Source organism: Belonocnema kinseyi, chromosome 2 (genome assembly GCF_010883055.1).
Source record: "Belonocnema kinseyi isolate 2016_QV_RU_SX_M_011 chromosome 2, B_treatae_v1, whole genome shotgun sequence".
Classification (NCBI taxonomy): Eukaryota; Metazoa; Arthropoda; class Insecta; order Hymenoptera; family Cynipidae; genus Belonocnema; species Belonocnema kinseyi.
In genome coordinates, this window is record NC_046658.1 from 84,779,941 (window position 1) to 84,798,612 (window position 18,672).

The 18,672-nt window shown below is 28.2% G+C and overlaps 1 protein-coding gene across 2 annotated transcripts in view; it reads right to left on the reverse strand.

The window, feature by feature from the left end:
- The window catches only part of LOC117168104 (lysosomal alpha-glucosidase-like), a 42,479-nt gene that overhangs the window by 10,968 nt on the left and 12,839 nt on the right, over window positions 1–18,672 (reverse strand). Inside the window, exons 2-11 of one of the 2 annotated variants that reach the window (XM_033353483.1) lie at window positions 13,451–13,883; window positions 11,721–11,869; window positions 11,471–11,645; window positions 11,270–11,360; window positions 10,999–11,167; window positions 10,849–10,918; window positions 7,978–8,082; window positions 7,646–7,903; window positions 4,881–5,083; window positions 891–998 (exon numbers count right to left, since the gene is read on the reverse strand). In XM_033353483.1, coding sequence (XP_033209374.1) covers window positions 891–998; window positions 4,881–5,083; window positions 7,646–7,903; window positions 7,978–8,082; window positions 10,849–10,918; window positions 10,999–11,167; window positions 11,270–11,360; window positions 11,471–11,645; window positions 11,721–11,869; window positions 13,451–13,876 — 1,754 coding nt within the window. In that variant the 5' untranslated portion in view covers window positions 13,877–13,883. The remainder of the gene's footprint in view (window positions 1–890; window positions 999–4,880; window positions 5,084–7,645; window positions 7,904–7,977; window positions 8,083–10,848; window positions 10,919–10,998; window positions 11,168–11,269; window positions 11,361–11,470; window positions 11,646–11,720; window positions 11,870–13,450; window positions 13,884–18,672) is intronic. The other variant, XM_033353484.1, reaches the window with a different exon arrangement.

The following is an 18,672-nucleotide window of genomic DNA, read 5'->3' on the forward strand; positions in this document are numbered from 1 at the left end:
TTTGCTATCAAAATCTACAAAATTCAAAGATTGTTTATCAATTGTTGAGACTTATAGATTGCATGCATCTAAGTGTATGAAATTTTGTATGCAATTGTTTACGAGCGAAAACTACAAATTTCATGATTCATATTTTAGTTAAGAACTTGGAAAGCATTTTAGAATGTTGTATCGATTTGTAAGATTCAGAGGTTGAAAACGACTGATTTCTCCGGCATCTACATATGTGTCATATTTTAGGAAAGAAACTTAAAATACATTTTAGAATTTTTGATTGATTTTGAAGAATTAGGGGTTGAAAATTAATGCTTTTTTCGTCAGCTACGGAAATGAAACTTTTTTTGCAACTCTGCCATCAAAATCTACCAAATTCAAGCCTAATTTTTTAGACATGAAAATTGGAACACATTTTAGAATTTGTATCGATTTTTTCGACAAAGGGGTGGAAAAATACTGCTTTCCGCGGCATATAGGGCGATAAAACTTTGCTTAATTTATTTCACATCAAAATGTATAGAATGCAAGCCTCATATTTTATGAAAGAAACCGATTTATGCAGATGAACCTTTTCATGCAGTTGTTCAATAATCTATCAAATTCATATCTCAAATTTTGGTTTAGAAAATTGGCAGACATTTAAAAGTTTTTATTGATTTTTTAGACTTAGGGGTGGAAAAAGACTGCTTTCCTTGGCAGCTAGGGGGATGAAACTCCTTTTTACCAATACTTTGCATCCAGCGCTACAAAATTCATGCTTCAGATTTAAGGTAAAAACTTTTTTTATTTTTTGTCACAATAAAGTTGGAATCTTCAGTTTCATATTCGATATTCGTTCGCCTTTTTTTAAAATAAAACTAACATAAAGTATTATAGATAATATTTTTAAATACCATGATGAGTAAGCGTCACCTGTCCAAGCTCCAGCATACAACCCATGACCGATCCAAGTAGATCTCGAAATAATGAAAGGTCTCTTTCTTCGAATTTTCGCCAAAGCACTTGAAAATTTAATATCCAAAGTTAATATATTTTAAAAATAGACTATTTTTAACAATAGGGTCATTATAGGTCAGAAATATAATGTATAAATTTCAAGTGGCCTTTCGATTTTCATTAAACTTTGAGAGATAATCACAGTATTATATAACAGCCATTTGGCGGAACGATTGAAAATTCCGAAAAATATTGCAAAATTTCCGACACTGTAAAGTTCCCGAATAATAAAATTCTCTAATAATAAAATTTGATAATTATAAAATTCCCGAATGGAAAAATTCCCTAATAATAAAATTTCTCAAATGATAAAATTTCCGAATTCAAATAATAATTAAAAACAATTTTCATCCAGAAATATATTTTTTTCAATTATTGTTATTTTAAATTCAAACCATAATTTTAGAAACATTAAAAATGGAAAATAATTGGTTTATATAAAAATATTGGATTATTGTACTTTAATAAATAAATAATATTATTAAACAATCAATTTTAATGTTTTAAATTCGGGAATTTTATAATTCAGATATTTTATAATTTGGCAGTTTTCTATCGGAAATTTCATTATTCGGAAATTTTCTTATTCGAGAATTTTATTATTTGGGAATTTTCCAAATCAGCAATTTTATATTTTGTGATTTTTTAGTCGTCCCATTTCTTAAAATTACGGGAGTTACCCCATGTTAAATTTTGGATGCTTTTAAAATGATTTTTTTTACTTATAATTTCACCTTTCATTTTTAAAAATGGATAGTGACTTTTTTGGATCACAACATATCTCCAACTGAAGAAAAAAATTGTATGTAATAACAGAGTTGAAACTTTTTTTTGTGCAAGTTTTCAACGTCACCACTTCTGTTAGAACCTTATTATCCGGTTATAAGTCAACGGAAATTAATTTCTACTTGGCTAAAGTGAGAAAAAAAATTTTAACGATATAAGCAATTTTATAATCGAAAGTCACAGTTTCGTGATTTTCATTGATTAGCTATTTTAAATCCATAGCTTTTGTATGAACTATTTATAACAGATATTTATGTGTAATTATAGTTAGTTCAAAGTCATTGTTGTTTAGCAATTATTTAAAGAGTTTTTGTTATCAAATATACTATTTGACCATTTTTTCATGAACAGAATTAATTTTTTTGCGGAATCAACTAGAAATTTTTTGCCAGGGACCTCTTACTAGGGTGCCGGAAAGGCCCTGAAAATCCCATAAAATTAACATGGGGAAATTTTGGTTTTCGGAAAAATGGGATTCAGGTTTCTGGATTTAAACTTAGCTTGCGGGAGATATTAAGAATTTGTTGGGGAGTCTCTAATTAATCATTTCCATTAAGTTACTTTAAATTTTGATGCCCCCCCCCCTTGTGGAGCCACAAAAATTCCCCAAAAAACTGAAATGGATGTTTTGGCCCAAAATTGACACATAAATGCTCTGTTTTTCCCTTTTATGCCATAAATTATTTTTGTTTTGTTAAGTGAAATGGTGTTAAGTATTTTTCAACTAATTAACAATTGCTTAAACAATTTTTTTTGTATAAATCATTTTTTTTGCACTTAGTCATTAAAAGGTAGATTTTTTTATGTTTGATTGAAAAATTGGTCATTTTTAGGAATAAAGATCTCTGTTTTAAGCATTTAGTATTTGTTAAACAATTTATTATTATTCAATTGTAACTTTTTCTTAAAAAGAGGTATAGAGCTCTAGTTTAAAAAAAAAATTTAGTTAGCTTTTCTGCGTATCATTAAATATCTACGTCGTTTAGATATTGGTACCTAATTTTGTAATAAATTCTTATTTGTCCAAATAAATTTTGTTTGTTTAAACATTTTTTTTCGAAAATAAATGTCTGAAATTTCTATTTTTCTTCAATTATTGTTGTAATTTGTCATTATAAAGAGAAAAATTTCTGGTCTAAACCATTATCGCATTGTTTAATAAATTTATTAAATATTAATCTAAGATTTTATTGGAATTTGTGATTCAAAAATCTGATTTTTTTCTCAATTCAACTAAGTGTGTCGCTTCTTGTTAAATATTTAAACATTTTACATTGGCATGAAAAGTTAATTTTTTTAGGAAGACTTCATTCTATAAAAATTACATTCAGTTTTGTCGTTCTGAAATTATTTTTATAATTTTTTCCTTTAACTCATTTTCGTAGACACACTCGTTTGTCCTCTAAAAGCTCAAAGTAAGTTTTTTTTGTTAATGTTGATTCCGCAGATTAGCTGTTAGTATTCTTAAAGGAATTAAAAACCTTTGTATTTTTTGAACGTCACTGGAAATTAAAACACAAAATTTTGCTCTCAGCAATGAAAAATTACCACAATAATTGTAAAAAAGAAAACAGAAATTTCAAAAATTTATTTTTGAAAAAAATTTTTTAAACAAAAAAAAATTATTTAAACAAACAAGAATTTATTAGAAAATAAGGTACTAGTATCTAAATGACGTAGATATTTAATAATAAGAAGAAAAGCCAACTAATTTTTTTTAAACTAGAATTTTATACGTCTTTTTAAGAAAAACTTACAATTAAATAATAATTAACTGTTTAAAGAAATACTAAATGCTTGAAAGAAATTCTTTAAACAATTATTAATTAGTTGAAAAATACTTAAGAACATTCTACTTGACAAATAAAAATAATTTATGACAAAAAAGGGAAAAACAGAAGATTTATGTGTCAATTTTGGGCAAAAATGTCAATTTCAGTTTTTTGGGGCATTCTAGGGGCTCCACAAGTGGGGAGGGGGGGGGGGGGGGGGGGGGGGGGGTGGACATCAAAATTTAAAGTAATTTAATGGAAATGATTAATTAGAGACTCCCAAAAAATTCTTGATATCTCCCGCAAGATAAGTTTAAATCCAGAAACCTGAGTCCCATTTTTCCGAAAATCCGAATTTCCCCCTGTTAATCTTATGGGATTTTCAAGACCTTTGCCCTAATATTAACCGATTTGGCTCAAACTTGGAGGGAATGTTTTTTCCATTAACTCTACTCCTTGCTGTCATATTTATTTTAATTACAATAAATATGTAATTATATAAAAAATTTTTATTGACGAATGCACTTTTTGACATTTTTCCATCAAAAGGCTTTCTGGTTTATTGTGCAAAATATCTTTGGCAAGACATTTACGCTAATAATTACGAATCACGAGAAAGTTATTTTCGCTCATCAATTTATTTATAACATACTAAACCATTTTTTTTTCTTACTCTAAACTACTGAAAATTATTTTTAGTTAGTTATTACATTTATTTATAACTTTTTGCAATGAATTTTACAGTCTTGAAGGAAATAATATCACTGAGAAGTTAAAAAAAGGAAGTTGAAACTTTGTAATTGAATAACAACTTTTGCTTTAATTTTAGTGAAATATCTGCATTTACATTTTTATCAAAAAGGTGTTTTTCCCCCACTGTGCGTCACCATCAATTTTTTAAATGAAATATGAAATTATAAGTACATTATATATTTTAACTAGAGAAACCTGAAAAGGTACGATAAGGACAAAAACTTAAATTCAAAAATTGTTTGAGCTTCTTTTTGCTAACAATTTAAAAAATCTGTTTTATTGTATTAAAGCGTCTACCTTTTTCTAGAATTTTTTAAAGTTTTATCCAAATTTGTTCGACAGTTTCAGAAATAGCGAAAATTCACGAAACTATGATGCCAAATTTTAACAGAGTGTATCTCACGTAATTTTGAAAATTTTTTTTCCTTGAGCACAAAATGTCTCTTATATAACACTATCATTTTATAATGTACACTGTCCAAATAGTATACTGTTAATTGAAAATTGTACCCAAAATATGTTAAAACAAAGTAAAATTAAAAAAAAATTTGTATTAAAAAATAAAATGTTCTAAACTAATTTGTAGCTGCAGCTTGTCCTGTGCCATAAGTATTGTGGAGGTCATAATGGTCTCCTAAAAATTGTTTGGAATTCATACATAACGTTTTCCTTGATAGATGCCTTCCAACCACATGAGGCACAAACTGTGGATTATCTAAATTATTTTCAACGCAGCCATTGATATGTCCATTGTAAAAATTGCTAGGCTCGTTCATATCCTATCGCGAAACAATTGAAAGGATATTAGTAGAGTCCGCATATTACGTTACATTCTGTGGAGAGTGTGGGGGGGGGGGTCTGCCCTAAAGTCACAAAGTGTCAAAAAGGTGGGGAATCGCAAAGGCTTTGTGTTGTCTGATAAAAAAAATGTAATCCATGTAGATACATTAAATAAAGTAAAAAAAGTTAGTAGTTGCATTTTAAACCAAATAATAGAATATTCAAATCAAAAGACGAATTTTTTTCGACCAAAAACGACCTTAACAAACTAGTTAAATTTTTAACAGAATAATCAAAATGTTAACAAACTAGTTGATTTTTTTTAGCGAATAGCTGAGTTTTTAACATACAAAGATGAATTATCAACCAAGAAGATTAATTTTCTACCAAAAGATGATATTTCACTAAAATACTTAGGTTTTCAACTAAATAGTAGAATTTTCAACCCGAAAAGACAAATTTTTTAAGGAGAAAGTGGAATTTTTATCCAAGAAATGCCTTTCCAATCATAAAAGATGAATTTTTAACAAAACAGTTAAATTTTCGACCAAGAGAGATGACTTTAATAAAATAGTTTAATTTTCAACAAAACAATTAAAATGTCGACAAGCTAGTTCAATTTTCAATCAAATAGCTGAATTTTCAACATACAAAAATTAATCATGGACCAAAAAGATTAATTTTCTATCAAAAGACGAATCATCAACAACAATTTTCAACGCGAGAAATTCCGTTTTTGAGAAAAAAGCTCATCTTCAGCCAGAGAGATGAATTTTCAAACAAAAAGATGAATTTTTTAACATAAAAGATTGATTTTTAATCCAAAAGGACGAATTTTCAACAAACTAGTTGAATTTCTGAACAAAAAAGATTACTTTAACAAAATAGTTAAATTTTTGAAACACGAGTTTTCAATCAAATGGGCAAATTCTGAACTAAAAAAGATAATTTTGTGACCAAAATGAGGTAGTAATAATTATATCATTAGATAAAACAAATTATGAATCAGTTAAATACTACGAAAAAGGACGACTTTAAAAAATAGTTGAATCTTTAACCAATTAGATCAATTTTCAACAAAAAAAAATTATTTTCCACACAAATAGATGAATTTTAAACAAAATAGTTTAATTCTCAATCAAAACGATGAATTGTCAACATACAGGATTAATTTATACCCAAGTGAATTTTCAACAAAACATGTACGTGAATTTTTTACCATGTAGTCGAATTTTTCACTTATAAAGAAAAAACTTTCAACCAAAAATGTAATAGTTAAATTTTCAGATGAAAAAATTAAAAACTTTGTAACCAACAAGATCAATTTTCTACAGAAAAGATGACTTATCGACAAAATACATGAATTATAACAAAATTACTGTAATTTTCAACCAGACACATGGATTTTTAACTAAAACAGATGAATTTTGGACAAAATACTCGAATTTAAAAAAAGGATCAATTTTCAAGAAAAAATGAACTAGTTGAATTTTTAATTAAAAAAATTAATTTTAAACCAAAAATGAAAGAGACTTTTTCGAAATGTCTTCAAATTCTTTGGAATCTTTTGAAATAACTGAATATGTTTCAAAAGTTTTTAAAAATTCCGTCATTTCCATTGAAATCGTTTAAATCCGTAGAAATATTTTGAAACAAAATGTATTTTGCGAAGAAATGTTCAGAATCTTTGGACATTCAGTAAAATCATTTACATTTTGTGAAGTTTATTGAAATGTCTGGAGACACTAGAAATTCTTTGAAATTATATATTATATTTACTTTCCAAAGCTTTATGGAAATACCTTAAAATTCCGTTTTAAATCTTTCGTAATCTTATAAAATTATTTGCAATTTTTGAAATCCCCTGAAATTCTTTGGAATCCGTTAAAGTAGCTTAAGGTAGTTGTGCAAAAAGTCAGATATCTGAAAAAAAGTTTTTCTATTATTTTGAAAATCAAAATATTATAACTGATTTCATTTCAAATAAAAGACATTATTTTTATGGAAAATGTTAAAATTCAAAACAAAAAAAAACATTAATTTTAATCATATTTTTTGCATTTGAATTTTTTCTGATCGACGCTTTTTACCAATTTTTGAAAAATGATTGTGTTTTCATAAAAGAAGGCTTATTTTTTCAGGAAAAACATTCTCCACAACTTCACTATTTCTAATTTTGAAAATATAACTATTTTTTCAGATATCTGATTTTTGGCATGACAACTACCTTAAAATATTTAAAACCCCGTAAATCATTTGGAATAATTGGAGGTCCTAGAAAATCCCTAAAATCTTTCAAAATTCTTTGAAATCTCTTTAAATCTTTGAGAATGATTCAAAATTCTTTGACTAATTGTTTTATCAACTGAATAAACCAGAAGATGATCTTATATCCTCAGCAAACCACCCTCTTAGTGACACTGATATGAAATTACTTGCTCTTCAGTGAATGATACATTTTAAAAAAATTATTTTTTGAACAACTTACTGACCTAAGGAATAATGTTCTAACTCGATCAGGCGTGGATCTTAAGATAGCAAAACTGAGTTTCAATACGTACAATCCATGCACCATCAAATTCAAAATTCTTGTGTGCCATCTCCATCATTTCTTTATAATATTCTTCAGTTTCAGGATTCGTGAAATCCGGCCATACTGTGGAAATCGGATTCCAAACTTTTCCTTGAAATGGTATATCGGTACCATTTTCTTTGATAAATATACCTCGACGAATACCTTCATCCAAAGGAGGATACGAGCCGCTTTTTTCTGTGCCAGAAACACCAGCGTCAATTAATGGAATGTAGTGCATTCCTTCCTAAAATTTTATTTATAAATAAATATCTATCGCTAATTGAAAATTGATGTAAACAAAATTATATTTTGAGTTACGGCATGAAGTTCTCGTATAAATTGGGGAAGATCTTTAAATTTCTGTTGATCATAAGTAAAATCATTACGCCTATCCATATAATCAAAATCATTCCATTGCGTATCCTGAAAAAATTTAATTATAGAATCTATTTAAAATGAGGCAGGTCCGACACTTCTAGTCGCAGAATCCCTCAGCAGCGACGAAATATGTTATTTTCTAAATCAAATTATTAAAGACAAATTTTTCCTATTTGAGCATAAAAATGTTCACGAAGTTACAAGACTTTAAATTTTGACGTCTATTTTTAAAAGAGCACAATTGTTTTTAAACATCTATGGATCGTTGCCAACATTTAATAGACATTTAAAAATAATACTTGGATGAGGTACTTACATCGAAGTTGTTTTTAGCAAAGATTCAAAACTTGATTTGGGTTTGTTTAGGAATGAAAAATTAAAATATAGCTTAAATTTCCATTTGGTGACATGTGCCCAAATAAAAATTCGCACACAAAAATGGAGAAATAAATGAAAAAATTTGAGAATGATTTATGCCGACACGAATCACGTTTGTTCAGTTCAGGAATCTAAAAATCATTGACAGAGATAAACATTCTAGATCAAAGGGTGCTTTAGTATATTAAAAATCTATCTCAGACATTTTTTTTCGTTCGGTAACAGTCATATTTTAGAATATAACTAAAAAAATCACTAGAAAAATAAAAGAAGTAAATAAAAATAATTCATTTTATGTAAGTGTTAACAGACGCACAAGAATTTTAATTGCTCGTAAATTATCAAAATTCTGCAAAATTTGCACCGTATGATTGTCGTGTTACTGAGTTATGTGATACTTTTTTAAGGATTACTAATGAAATAACAATAAAATTAACAATGTGGATACACTCCCAAATAGAGCGCGAACAAAATATTTTTCATTATTTAAAAATATTTTTATGTCCATTCTAAATACTTTTAAAATTATTTCTCAAATTGATATTCAACTCGGTAACATTGCGGTTCCTTTTTTTAAATAAATAATATTTATTTAATTATTCTTTATTTCCATTTAGTTCAGTATGATACACTCTAAAGAGTTATACAAATATTTCGATGCGTTTTTAGAAAATAAAACAGTTTCAAATTTACACAAATTTCTTAACTTTGTATTTTTTGTGTTAACTCCTAAAAAAACAATAAAGACCAAAGATATCTTAATCATTATTTTGTTAGATGAAAAACCTTTTAAATAATAATAGAAAATTCTCAATCTTTGTCAATAAAAATAAATAAAATAGTCAATTACCAAGCGAAATTTTTCCTTATTTGATAATTTTAACTATGCCTATTGTTCTTTCTATTATTTTTTCGTAAAAATATCCTCGGTGAAGTTAGTTTTTTTAAATTGGGAAAAAATTCTCTTGGTAATATAATTATTTTTTCATAATAAAATTGGTTAAAGTTGTTTTTTGAATAATTTTTCTTTGGAAATGGTATTGCTAAAGTTGACGCGTTTTCGCAATATGATTATTTTATAAAGTTATAATATATTATGTTATTTTTTATCTTTAAAAACTTTTGTTTCTTTATTTTTGTAATTATTAGCAGCATGTTTTTATTTAGATAATTGCATAACACACGAAAACCGGTAGTTTTTCCCATTTTTTAAGTTATCTCGTTGATTTATTTTTAGCATCTTTTCAGTTTTTAAAGAATACGATTGTTCTATTTTAAAATATATTTTCTCACTTGCATAATTTTATTTTAAAGAATGTATAAAACCAGGAATTTTTTCAAATTATTTTGTTATTTTAATTGTTTTTGTTTAACAACAAGACAGTCTTTCTTCAAACAAAACTTCTTTTTCTTGTGCAGGATTTTATTTCTTGAATGTTCATTAGATATTTTTTATTTTTCGCAGTGTTAATTTTAAATTTCTGCTAATATAAGAAAGTCATCCTATAATTTGTATACTGGTTAAATAATTTTAGAGGCCGAGCGATTTTTTTCCTGATAGTATAATTTTCGAATTTTTTTATAGAAAATTTGTGTTCTTTTGAAAAAAGACATAAAAATTCAAATAAAGTTCGAATAGAGTTTGGCGAAAAATTGTTTAGATCGGCCGATAGCTCAGGCAGTAGAGCTTCAGCTTCATAGCCGAAAGGTTGCGTATTCGATTCTCTCTGTCTGTTCTTTCTCTATTTTATTTTTTATTCACTAAAATGTTTTTTTTAACTTTATCATGGACTTTTTACAAGATAATTTTTTAAAAGTTTCTATTGGAAAACAATTTTCTGTTAAAAACCTTGATTATACTTCTGATTTTAAATACAATTCGCAAACATCACGAAAACAATTAATAAAACTTATAGAAATGAAATTTGTTTGCGGAAAACATGATACAGTTTTAAAAAATGCAGTGCTTCCGTGAAAAAAGTATTTGAAAAATTATTACTAATATAATTTTTGATGATTATTGAAGGATTAAATCTATTAACATTTTAATAAATAAAAATAAAGATTAAAAAATGCAGGCAGCGAGAATCGAACACCTAACGTTTTGGCTACAAAGCTGAGGCGCTACTGCCTGAGCTATCGGTCGATTTAAAGTATTTTTCGCCAAACGTTATATGGCTTGTAGCGAATATTTTAAAGTTTATTTTTTTGAAAACGGTAAAAAATTTCTAATTGCTGATTTAGCAAATTAGTGATCAGGTATGTAATGAGTTTTCGTTACAAAAATTATAAATCGAATCTAAAATTGACAATATTCGGTCTCCCCTTGTGAGTATGTCTGAGATTTGAAGTGTAAAGCCAGCATCACTTGCAATGGATTCGATCTAATTTTTGTTATAACATTTCATTTTTTAGTAATAATGCAATATTTACAAAAGGAATTTGCGCCATTCTTGTCCTATTCCAAACTTCTTTTGTTTCCTCTAAAGTACGATAGCCAAGTCTAAAAAAAAAACGTTTCCTATTTGTTGCCTATTCAATATTTTTCTAGTTTGTGATTAATTATTGTTCATGTATAAATACCGGCTAAGGTGGAAGCCTAATGACCAATATGGTAGTAAAAAAGGTTTTCCCACAAAATTCGAATACTGTTTCATTACATCTGCTGGAGTTGGTCCCATAAAAAAATAAATATCAAAAACACCTCCGATTGTTCTGAACGTTATAGCAGGAGTTGGTTGTAAAATAACATCTGAGTATCCAAATATTATGAGCTTTAATTAATATTTTTCCAATTTGAAAAGTTTGTTGAAGTTGAACAAAAAACTCGAAACCAAAATTTTCACAAAATTACCCATTGCATTGCTGTTAAGGAAGAGAACACCGTGACATTTGCCGGTATTTTCTATCACAAAATAAAACGGCTGTGCTCCATAGAGATTTGCCTTAAAAAAAAACATAAAAATAAAGATGAGAGATTGTAGAAATTCATATTAATGTTTAACCCTTTCATAAAACAGAAAACTGTTTCGAAAATAAATTCCAAAATACATACATTTTCTGTGACAGGTTGATCTGCGTTAAAAAAAGTAAAGATTTTCCAGTTTGTTGATAATTTTAAATTTGCTCTGTGTTGGCCAAGACCATAAATATTATGAGAAGGTAATAATGCACTCATCTGCAGAAATTGATTGGCAAATATAAAGCCACCAACTCCACTGGAATTATACCTAAAAATTTGAATAAATATCCATGTCAGGTTTTAATATTTAATGTAAGAAAAAATAATGTTTAAAAGAACGTACAATGTCGTTCCATCAGAAACTCTCTTTACTGAAAAGCCAGGTATAGATTTATTGATTTTTAATACATAAGAAGTAGTTCCACTAAACGATTTCGGTTCAGACCTAACTGGCCATGGAGGTTCGTATCTCTTTTTTAAAGGATCGTATAACTGAAATTCATTAATAAAAAAATAAGAATTAACCATTTTGTGCGGACTAAAAATGCATTAGAAAGTTTTTTCTTCTTCAAATTTTTATTCTTATCTCGTCCGAATTTGTTCTGGACTGCAAAACAATTAAATGCGTTTAAAAACATTATATTTAAAGGTCCCGAAAGCGCATATGAAGTTAAACGCGGATCTTCCATAAAATAAAAAAAAACGTTTCTGTCAATTTTATCCAGAATCGTCAACGTTAGGTGCATAGAGTTGACTCTTAACATTTCTCTACAAGATTTGCCATTGAATACGAAAAAAAAATTACTTTTACAATTTCACACTCATAAGTTTGTTTTATAGTCTCAAAAAACCCAAAAGTGAAAAATTGGGTTTCGTGAGTTTTTAGCGTTCTTTTTTTTACAAATTGTTTCTAAAACAAAGACTATTACTTTCTCCTAATTTTTAAATATGTACATTTTTACATAAATTGTTTAGACAATTCATCATTGTTTATAGAAATGTTATTTTTCAATAGAATTAGAAAGTCGCGGTTTTTTCTGAGTTTTTCAACTTGCTTTTAACTTTTCAATTATAGCTAGCCAATAATTAATAAATTGGACAAAAATAATTGTATAAATAATGTATTATTATTTACAACAATATTCTCTGAATTTTGTTAAGCAACCTCTTTCTTATATGGATATCCTTTATTTTTATTTCTACTCTCAGATAAGCTTTTTTTAATCAATATGTTTCAAACATTTGCTGAAGAGTAAAAATACTTCATTTCGAAAAAATGGAAAACTATTCAAAAAGTGATTACAATTGATGTTCATTTATTACTTTTCTATAACTAAAAAGTAAAAAATCTGAATATTTCAGAAAAAACACATTTTTTTCTAGAATGACTGTTTCAGAAAAAGCGTAAATTCTAGCATTATTCTAAGAGAATATTGTCGTAAACGACACTCAAAAAATGGTTAGTAGGGCCAACTATTTAGTTTGTAAGATATGGTACTGCTATTTTATTAGCTGGGGCAACCATTTATTTAGTGGCTGGTACTAACTGAATAGCAAAGGCAACTAATGTAATTCTTGTACCCACTAACTAAGGCTCAACTAAACATTTTTTCAGTGAATAATACATTGTTTAACTAATTTATTTGAACATTTAATTATCAGCAGAAAGTAATATTTTACGTATTGAAGACAATTTGTTCTAAGAGAAAGCGCAAAAAAATTATGGCCGTCAAAAAAGTCCCAAACCCAAATTGGTCACTTATGTTTTTTTCGTCAAACCATATAAAACAGAGTTATGGGGGTGAAATACGAAAATTTATTTTGACTCCTATGCTATGGCTAATTCATTAGGAATTCGTGTTAAACTTCACGGGGCTTCCGGAATCTTTAAATAACATTTTTCCAACCAAAAAAACGCATTTATTTTTTTACGGAATTCGAACATTTTGTAAGGGGATATGCATGGAAATTCGAGAAAAAAAGAACCACTGTAATAAAAATTCTAAAAAAGAATTAATTGAAAAATCCCAAATGTTTAAATAATTATTTTAAAAAAGTGATATTAACAATTACCTTCACACGTAATGTAGAATCATCAATACTTGTCGATTCAATTTTTACGAGAGGCAAATCTTCATAATAAGTTGAATATCCATTTAATTTCAAGAAACCCGAAAAATCGATTCCGTTTTCAAGAGTCGTTAAATTCTCATAATCATAAACTTTCCATTCCAATCTATAATAGCAAGAAGGAATGTTAATTTTTTCAGAAAATTGCCAGCAACAGTTTCGAGCACCACAGGCAAGTTCTGAAGCTCCATCTTCCGGATTACAATCGAATCGTTGATTTTCAGGAATAAGAGAACAACTTGAATCTTTAATATTATGGTTTTTGATTTTCAAATCCTCAGTTTGTTCCCTTTTATTTATTATATGGTCCCAACAAGTGTCTTCTGATGATAAAAGCATCCAAAGGAAGATTTTTTTAAGTATTGTCATTTAAAATCTAGAAAAAATAATAGTACCTATTTTAAAATACCGCTTGCGAAGTACTATGAGTGTATTCACCATGTTTGTAATTATTTTTCTTTATATAAGCAATATCAACAATGTAAAATTTTTATTAAGCTTTCAAAGTCGCTATTGATTAATCAAGAATGGTTCTCGAAAGTTCTCCAATTGATCAATCCACGAGTCTCGAAGACGCGAACAATTAAATCAAGTAAAGTACTGTTATATTCCCAATATAAAAAAATCTTTTTATAAACAAAATAAATAATTTTGTTGAAGAATTTAAAAACGATATGGGTAGGTTATGGTGGGTCATTAAAGGATTTTCAATTCGACAATCAATGAGCCTCAAAGATGCAAACTAATACATCAAATACATTACTGTTGTCTTCCCAATATTACAAAAAATTTCCCCTTATTAAGAAGATAAGCAATATATTTTTTGACTTTATAAATTAGTACTGCTAGACCATTAAAAGTGATTAAAGGTAAGTCAATGATCATTCGACGAGTCTTAAAGAAGCAATCAGAAAAAGCAAAGGTTCAGCAATTAGTCGATCGATGCGTCTCGATGATGCGAACAAATGCACTACATATCTTATTGTTGAATTTTTCATATCAAAAAAGTTTTTCTCATATAAACAAGATGAACCCTTTTTTAAACTTTATAAATTGGTACTGGTGGTTCATAAAATGTTTAATAATAGATTGGTTAATGTACCTCAAAGACGCGAACAGATATACGACATATAGTATTGTTGAATTTTGAATATCAAAATACTTTTTGTTATACAAATAGAATAGACAATTTTTTTCAATTTCACAAATTGGTACTGGTAAGTCATAAGAGTATCATCAACAATAGTTTGACTGATGCATATCCAAGAGGCGAACGTGTCCACTGGATCTCGTACTGTTGTATTTTGAATATTAAAAAAGTTTTTCTCATAGAAACAAGATAAATTTTGTTTGAATCTCTAAACTAAAAAAAAAACATTTCTAAACGGTCGATCTAGTTCAAAATCCTATCATACCTGAATATCACTCAAACCTACATTCCTTTCAAAATTCATAATCTTTTACATTTCCAAATATATAATATAATAATAATAATAATAATAAAGTAGATTTAAACATGTAGGTGATTACAAACCTTCATCTATGAGACGGCAATATATTAATATAATTTATAAATTGATAGACGTGTACATTCTCGACATTGTTTGAACATTGTGGGTCAAGGTAGCCTATCAGAATGATACTTTATAAATTTAAAATGACGGTATCCCAAGAAGAGTTTATCGTAGATACGCTTTTTTTAAATTCAATAACTTATGGCGAATGAAATGAGTTATGAGCATTATTGCAGTATTTGTTCGAAATAAAACTTTAGGGCATCTCATAAAATCGATGAGTATTCATAAAAATATCGAGCGTGATATGGAAATTTAAACAGATCTGCCAACAGTTCCCGTGCAGAAATTGCCAAATATTTGCCTTATTTCCGATTTGGTCCAGATCGGGCACATAATTTTGTGGTTGTTAAATTTGGCCCCGTCTGGACCCCGACTTAACAGCCGAGCTTGCCAGTAGATGGTGCTCCATTAATTTCGGGGACTAAAGTGGGTTGACTCCAATTCGCTCAAGTTTCAGCGTAAAGTGTCAAGCGTCAAAAATATTAACATTATTATTTGGAAAAGTGACAAAATAAATGGGAAAAAATGCCAAAAGTGAGCACAAGACGAATGCGTAGATATAGTGTACTTCAAAATATTCCTGAATTACGTGTTGAAGACTATAATGAGTAAATTTATTAAGAATGTTAAGATGAAACCTGACCTCGAAATGAGGTTATTTATTTATAAGAAATGTAGCAAAAGTAATATTCCATTTGTTGAATGTGAAAACGAATTAGATCAACAATGACGTCATAAACATATTTATTTTCACTATTTTTAGGTGATTTGATACTTTCCACAATTAGGTTCAATATAGAAATTAAAAGCAACTTCAATTTAGAAATTAAAACCAAAAATATATTGCAAAATACTTAAATGGTTTATTATACACAAATGCTGGCTATTATATTGCGTCGTTTGACTTTTTCCGTTTGGTCGAAAAAAAGTGTCTGACATACTCCAATTTTTTCATATCGCGATCTGTTAGATAACCTAATATTTATATTCTCAAATTTCAGATAAGGAGGTGATATATTTGATTTTAATATTATTTTATTAAAGAATCCCTTTTAATTAAGAATAAGAAAAATAAATTAATATGGGTCGATCGGGGCCAGGTATGGTTATCTCTGGGCGCAGCGCTTGGGCCCCGATCGAGCATCGCGTTTCATTTCGAGTCTGGCCCCATCTAGATAGCCTGATTTGGGCCAAATTCTGCCCGATCTGGCCCCGATCAGATCGAAATTGGAATTTCTGCACGGGTTGTCGCTGGACGCAAGCGCGAGGCGGTTTAAAGGTCCTTGCTGCGCTCAATTTAAAAAAAATATATTTATCTATTTTTTGAGATGCTCTCAAATTTTATTTGAAATTTTTTTGGATTTGAAATCGGACTCGATGCAGATGATTTTTGTCCTTAAATGGATCTAATTCGAATGTTCTCTTGAAATTTATATTTGAATACACCGAACTCTCGCTTTCAGTTACCCCCTTCTCAGTCTTCCTAGAACTGCCGGCTTACGCAGTTTCTCAGGGGAGCAGGGCGAGAGCGGTTGCGACATTATATATATTCCAATTGGAAACGAATCAGGCGGCCCTTACTGTTTACGTTTCGATCCCACCGGAATTAGTCCAAGGTTATTTGAAGGCAACCCCCGACACTTGACTGAAAGAGAGAGTTTAGTGCATTTAAATAACTTTGCGAGCTTAAAAAATATCGCAATGATGTTCATAACTTATTCTATTCGTCAGGCCTTCCTGAATTAAAAAAAGAAAACTTTCAAAAGACTAAACTTTTTCGAGATATCGACAAATTTTAAAAGGAAGAAACTTTTAAACAATTTAATAATTAATTGATACAAATATTTTATTTTTATACTTTGAGTATGTCCTTTATTCATCCTCATCAATATTTTTATATATCTCTATATATCCTGCATCTGTCATTGCTTATCTTTTTATATCTCTGAGTGAATCTAAATTCACGTATATATTTTCAAATATCCTCTTCTCTATTCCATCCTATCCAGTGGCGTAACTGCAACCATGTAGGCTCCACCGCAGCATTATTTAGGAGGCCCCTCTTATAAAATTAAAAACCGAACAGCATGTAAGTGTAGTCTCGCTTTCATTTTGACAAACTTATTAATAAAAATTTCGATATCCAATTATTTTGCATTATCAAGTTCAATTAACAGTAGAGATAGATTAAAGCATTTTTTTATGCATTCTTTTCCGTAAATATAATTTTATAATTTTTAATTTGCTGAACGTCCTTTCGCAAGTTGCTATCTTGTAGCATGCAGAGTTAAATAAATTCTCAAGGGATTGCTTCTGAAAATCGCTTTCCATGAGGCTGTGTTTAATGTCTGAAGTGCGGAATACATCTTTTACTGCTGACGTCTCATTGAACCCGTTACTATTTAAAAATGGTATAAAGTTGATGTCTTCCAAGGGGAATTCTTTTGTGAAATCCTCATGATATCGAATCTATAATTTCTCTGTGAACTATGTGTTCACAGTGTCTAATTAGACCTTAGACACCTTAAGGTTTGATTAAAGACAATGACTTTTTAAAATTCTTTACTAATATCAAATTGCTTATTACGCTTTGGTTTCCATTTTTCTACAAATACTGGTTCAATACCCCATTTTTGAGATATTCGTGTAGCTTCTTCCTTACACTTTTCATACTCAAGTCTGTACTTTTTCGAATGTTTCCGTGCAGTGTTTGAGATTTTGAGTGCAGGACTTAAATCTATATTTTTTGCTTGAAGTAATTTTGATGAAACATTTACTTCGTTTAGTATATTGGAAAGCATTGTGCAAATCATTATAAATTCAAACTTCACTACATTTCATTAAAATTATAGCTGCTTGTAGATGCATTAATCCATAAGGTTAGGTTTTTTCATTAGCCGAGAAGATTTCGGAATATTTCAGATATGTAAGAAAAGAATCTAGACAATTAAAAAAAAATTATTAGGACCGTTCAAACCTTGGAAAAAAATGTAAATATTTTATAAATTTTCCGAAATCATTAAAAGTATTAAAATGTTTTTTTATCTATTTTAAAATCAAAAAATTCGTAAATATCTTTTAAACTAACCTAAATTACCCCTAAAATCGTCTTCAGATCTTCGAGATTTGTTTCTGGTCATTTTGGAAATCTTATGTGATGTTTTAAGAATTCTCTTAAAATTGAAAATTGTTGAAATCCGTTGAATTACACTGAAATCTATTAAAAACTATTGAGTTAAAAATTCTGAATTAAACAGAATATTAAATGATTTCGAATAGTAAATTTGGCTAAAAAAGTCGTGTCAATGTTTAAACCATTTTTATTTGTAAGCAATCCATGTTAAATTTAAAAGAAATGTAGAAGGGAAAAATATTAATTGTATAAATATTGCCATAAATCTTTAAGCAGAATTTACTACTCATAATAATAGAATATTAAGTTTAATTCATAAAATGGGGTTTTAAAATATTTTTGGAAAGGTATTGTTCAAACAAATGAGATTTGTTCAAATAATTAAAAAATGGTTAATATATTCTTTCGAATTTCTATAATTCAAAATAAATAATTATTTAAAAATGCACAAGAAT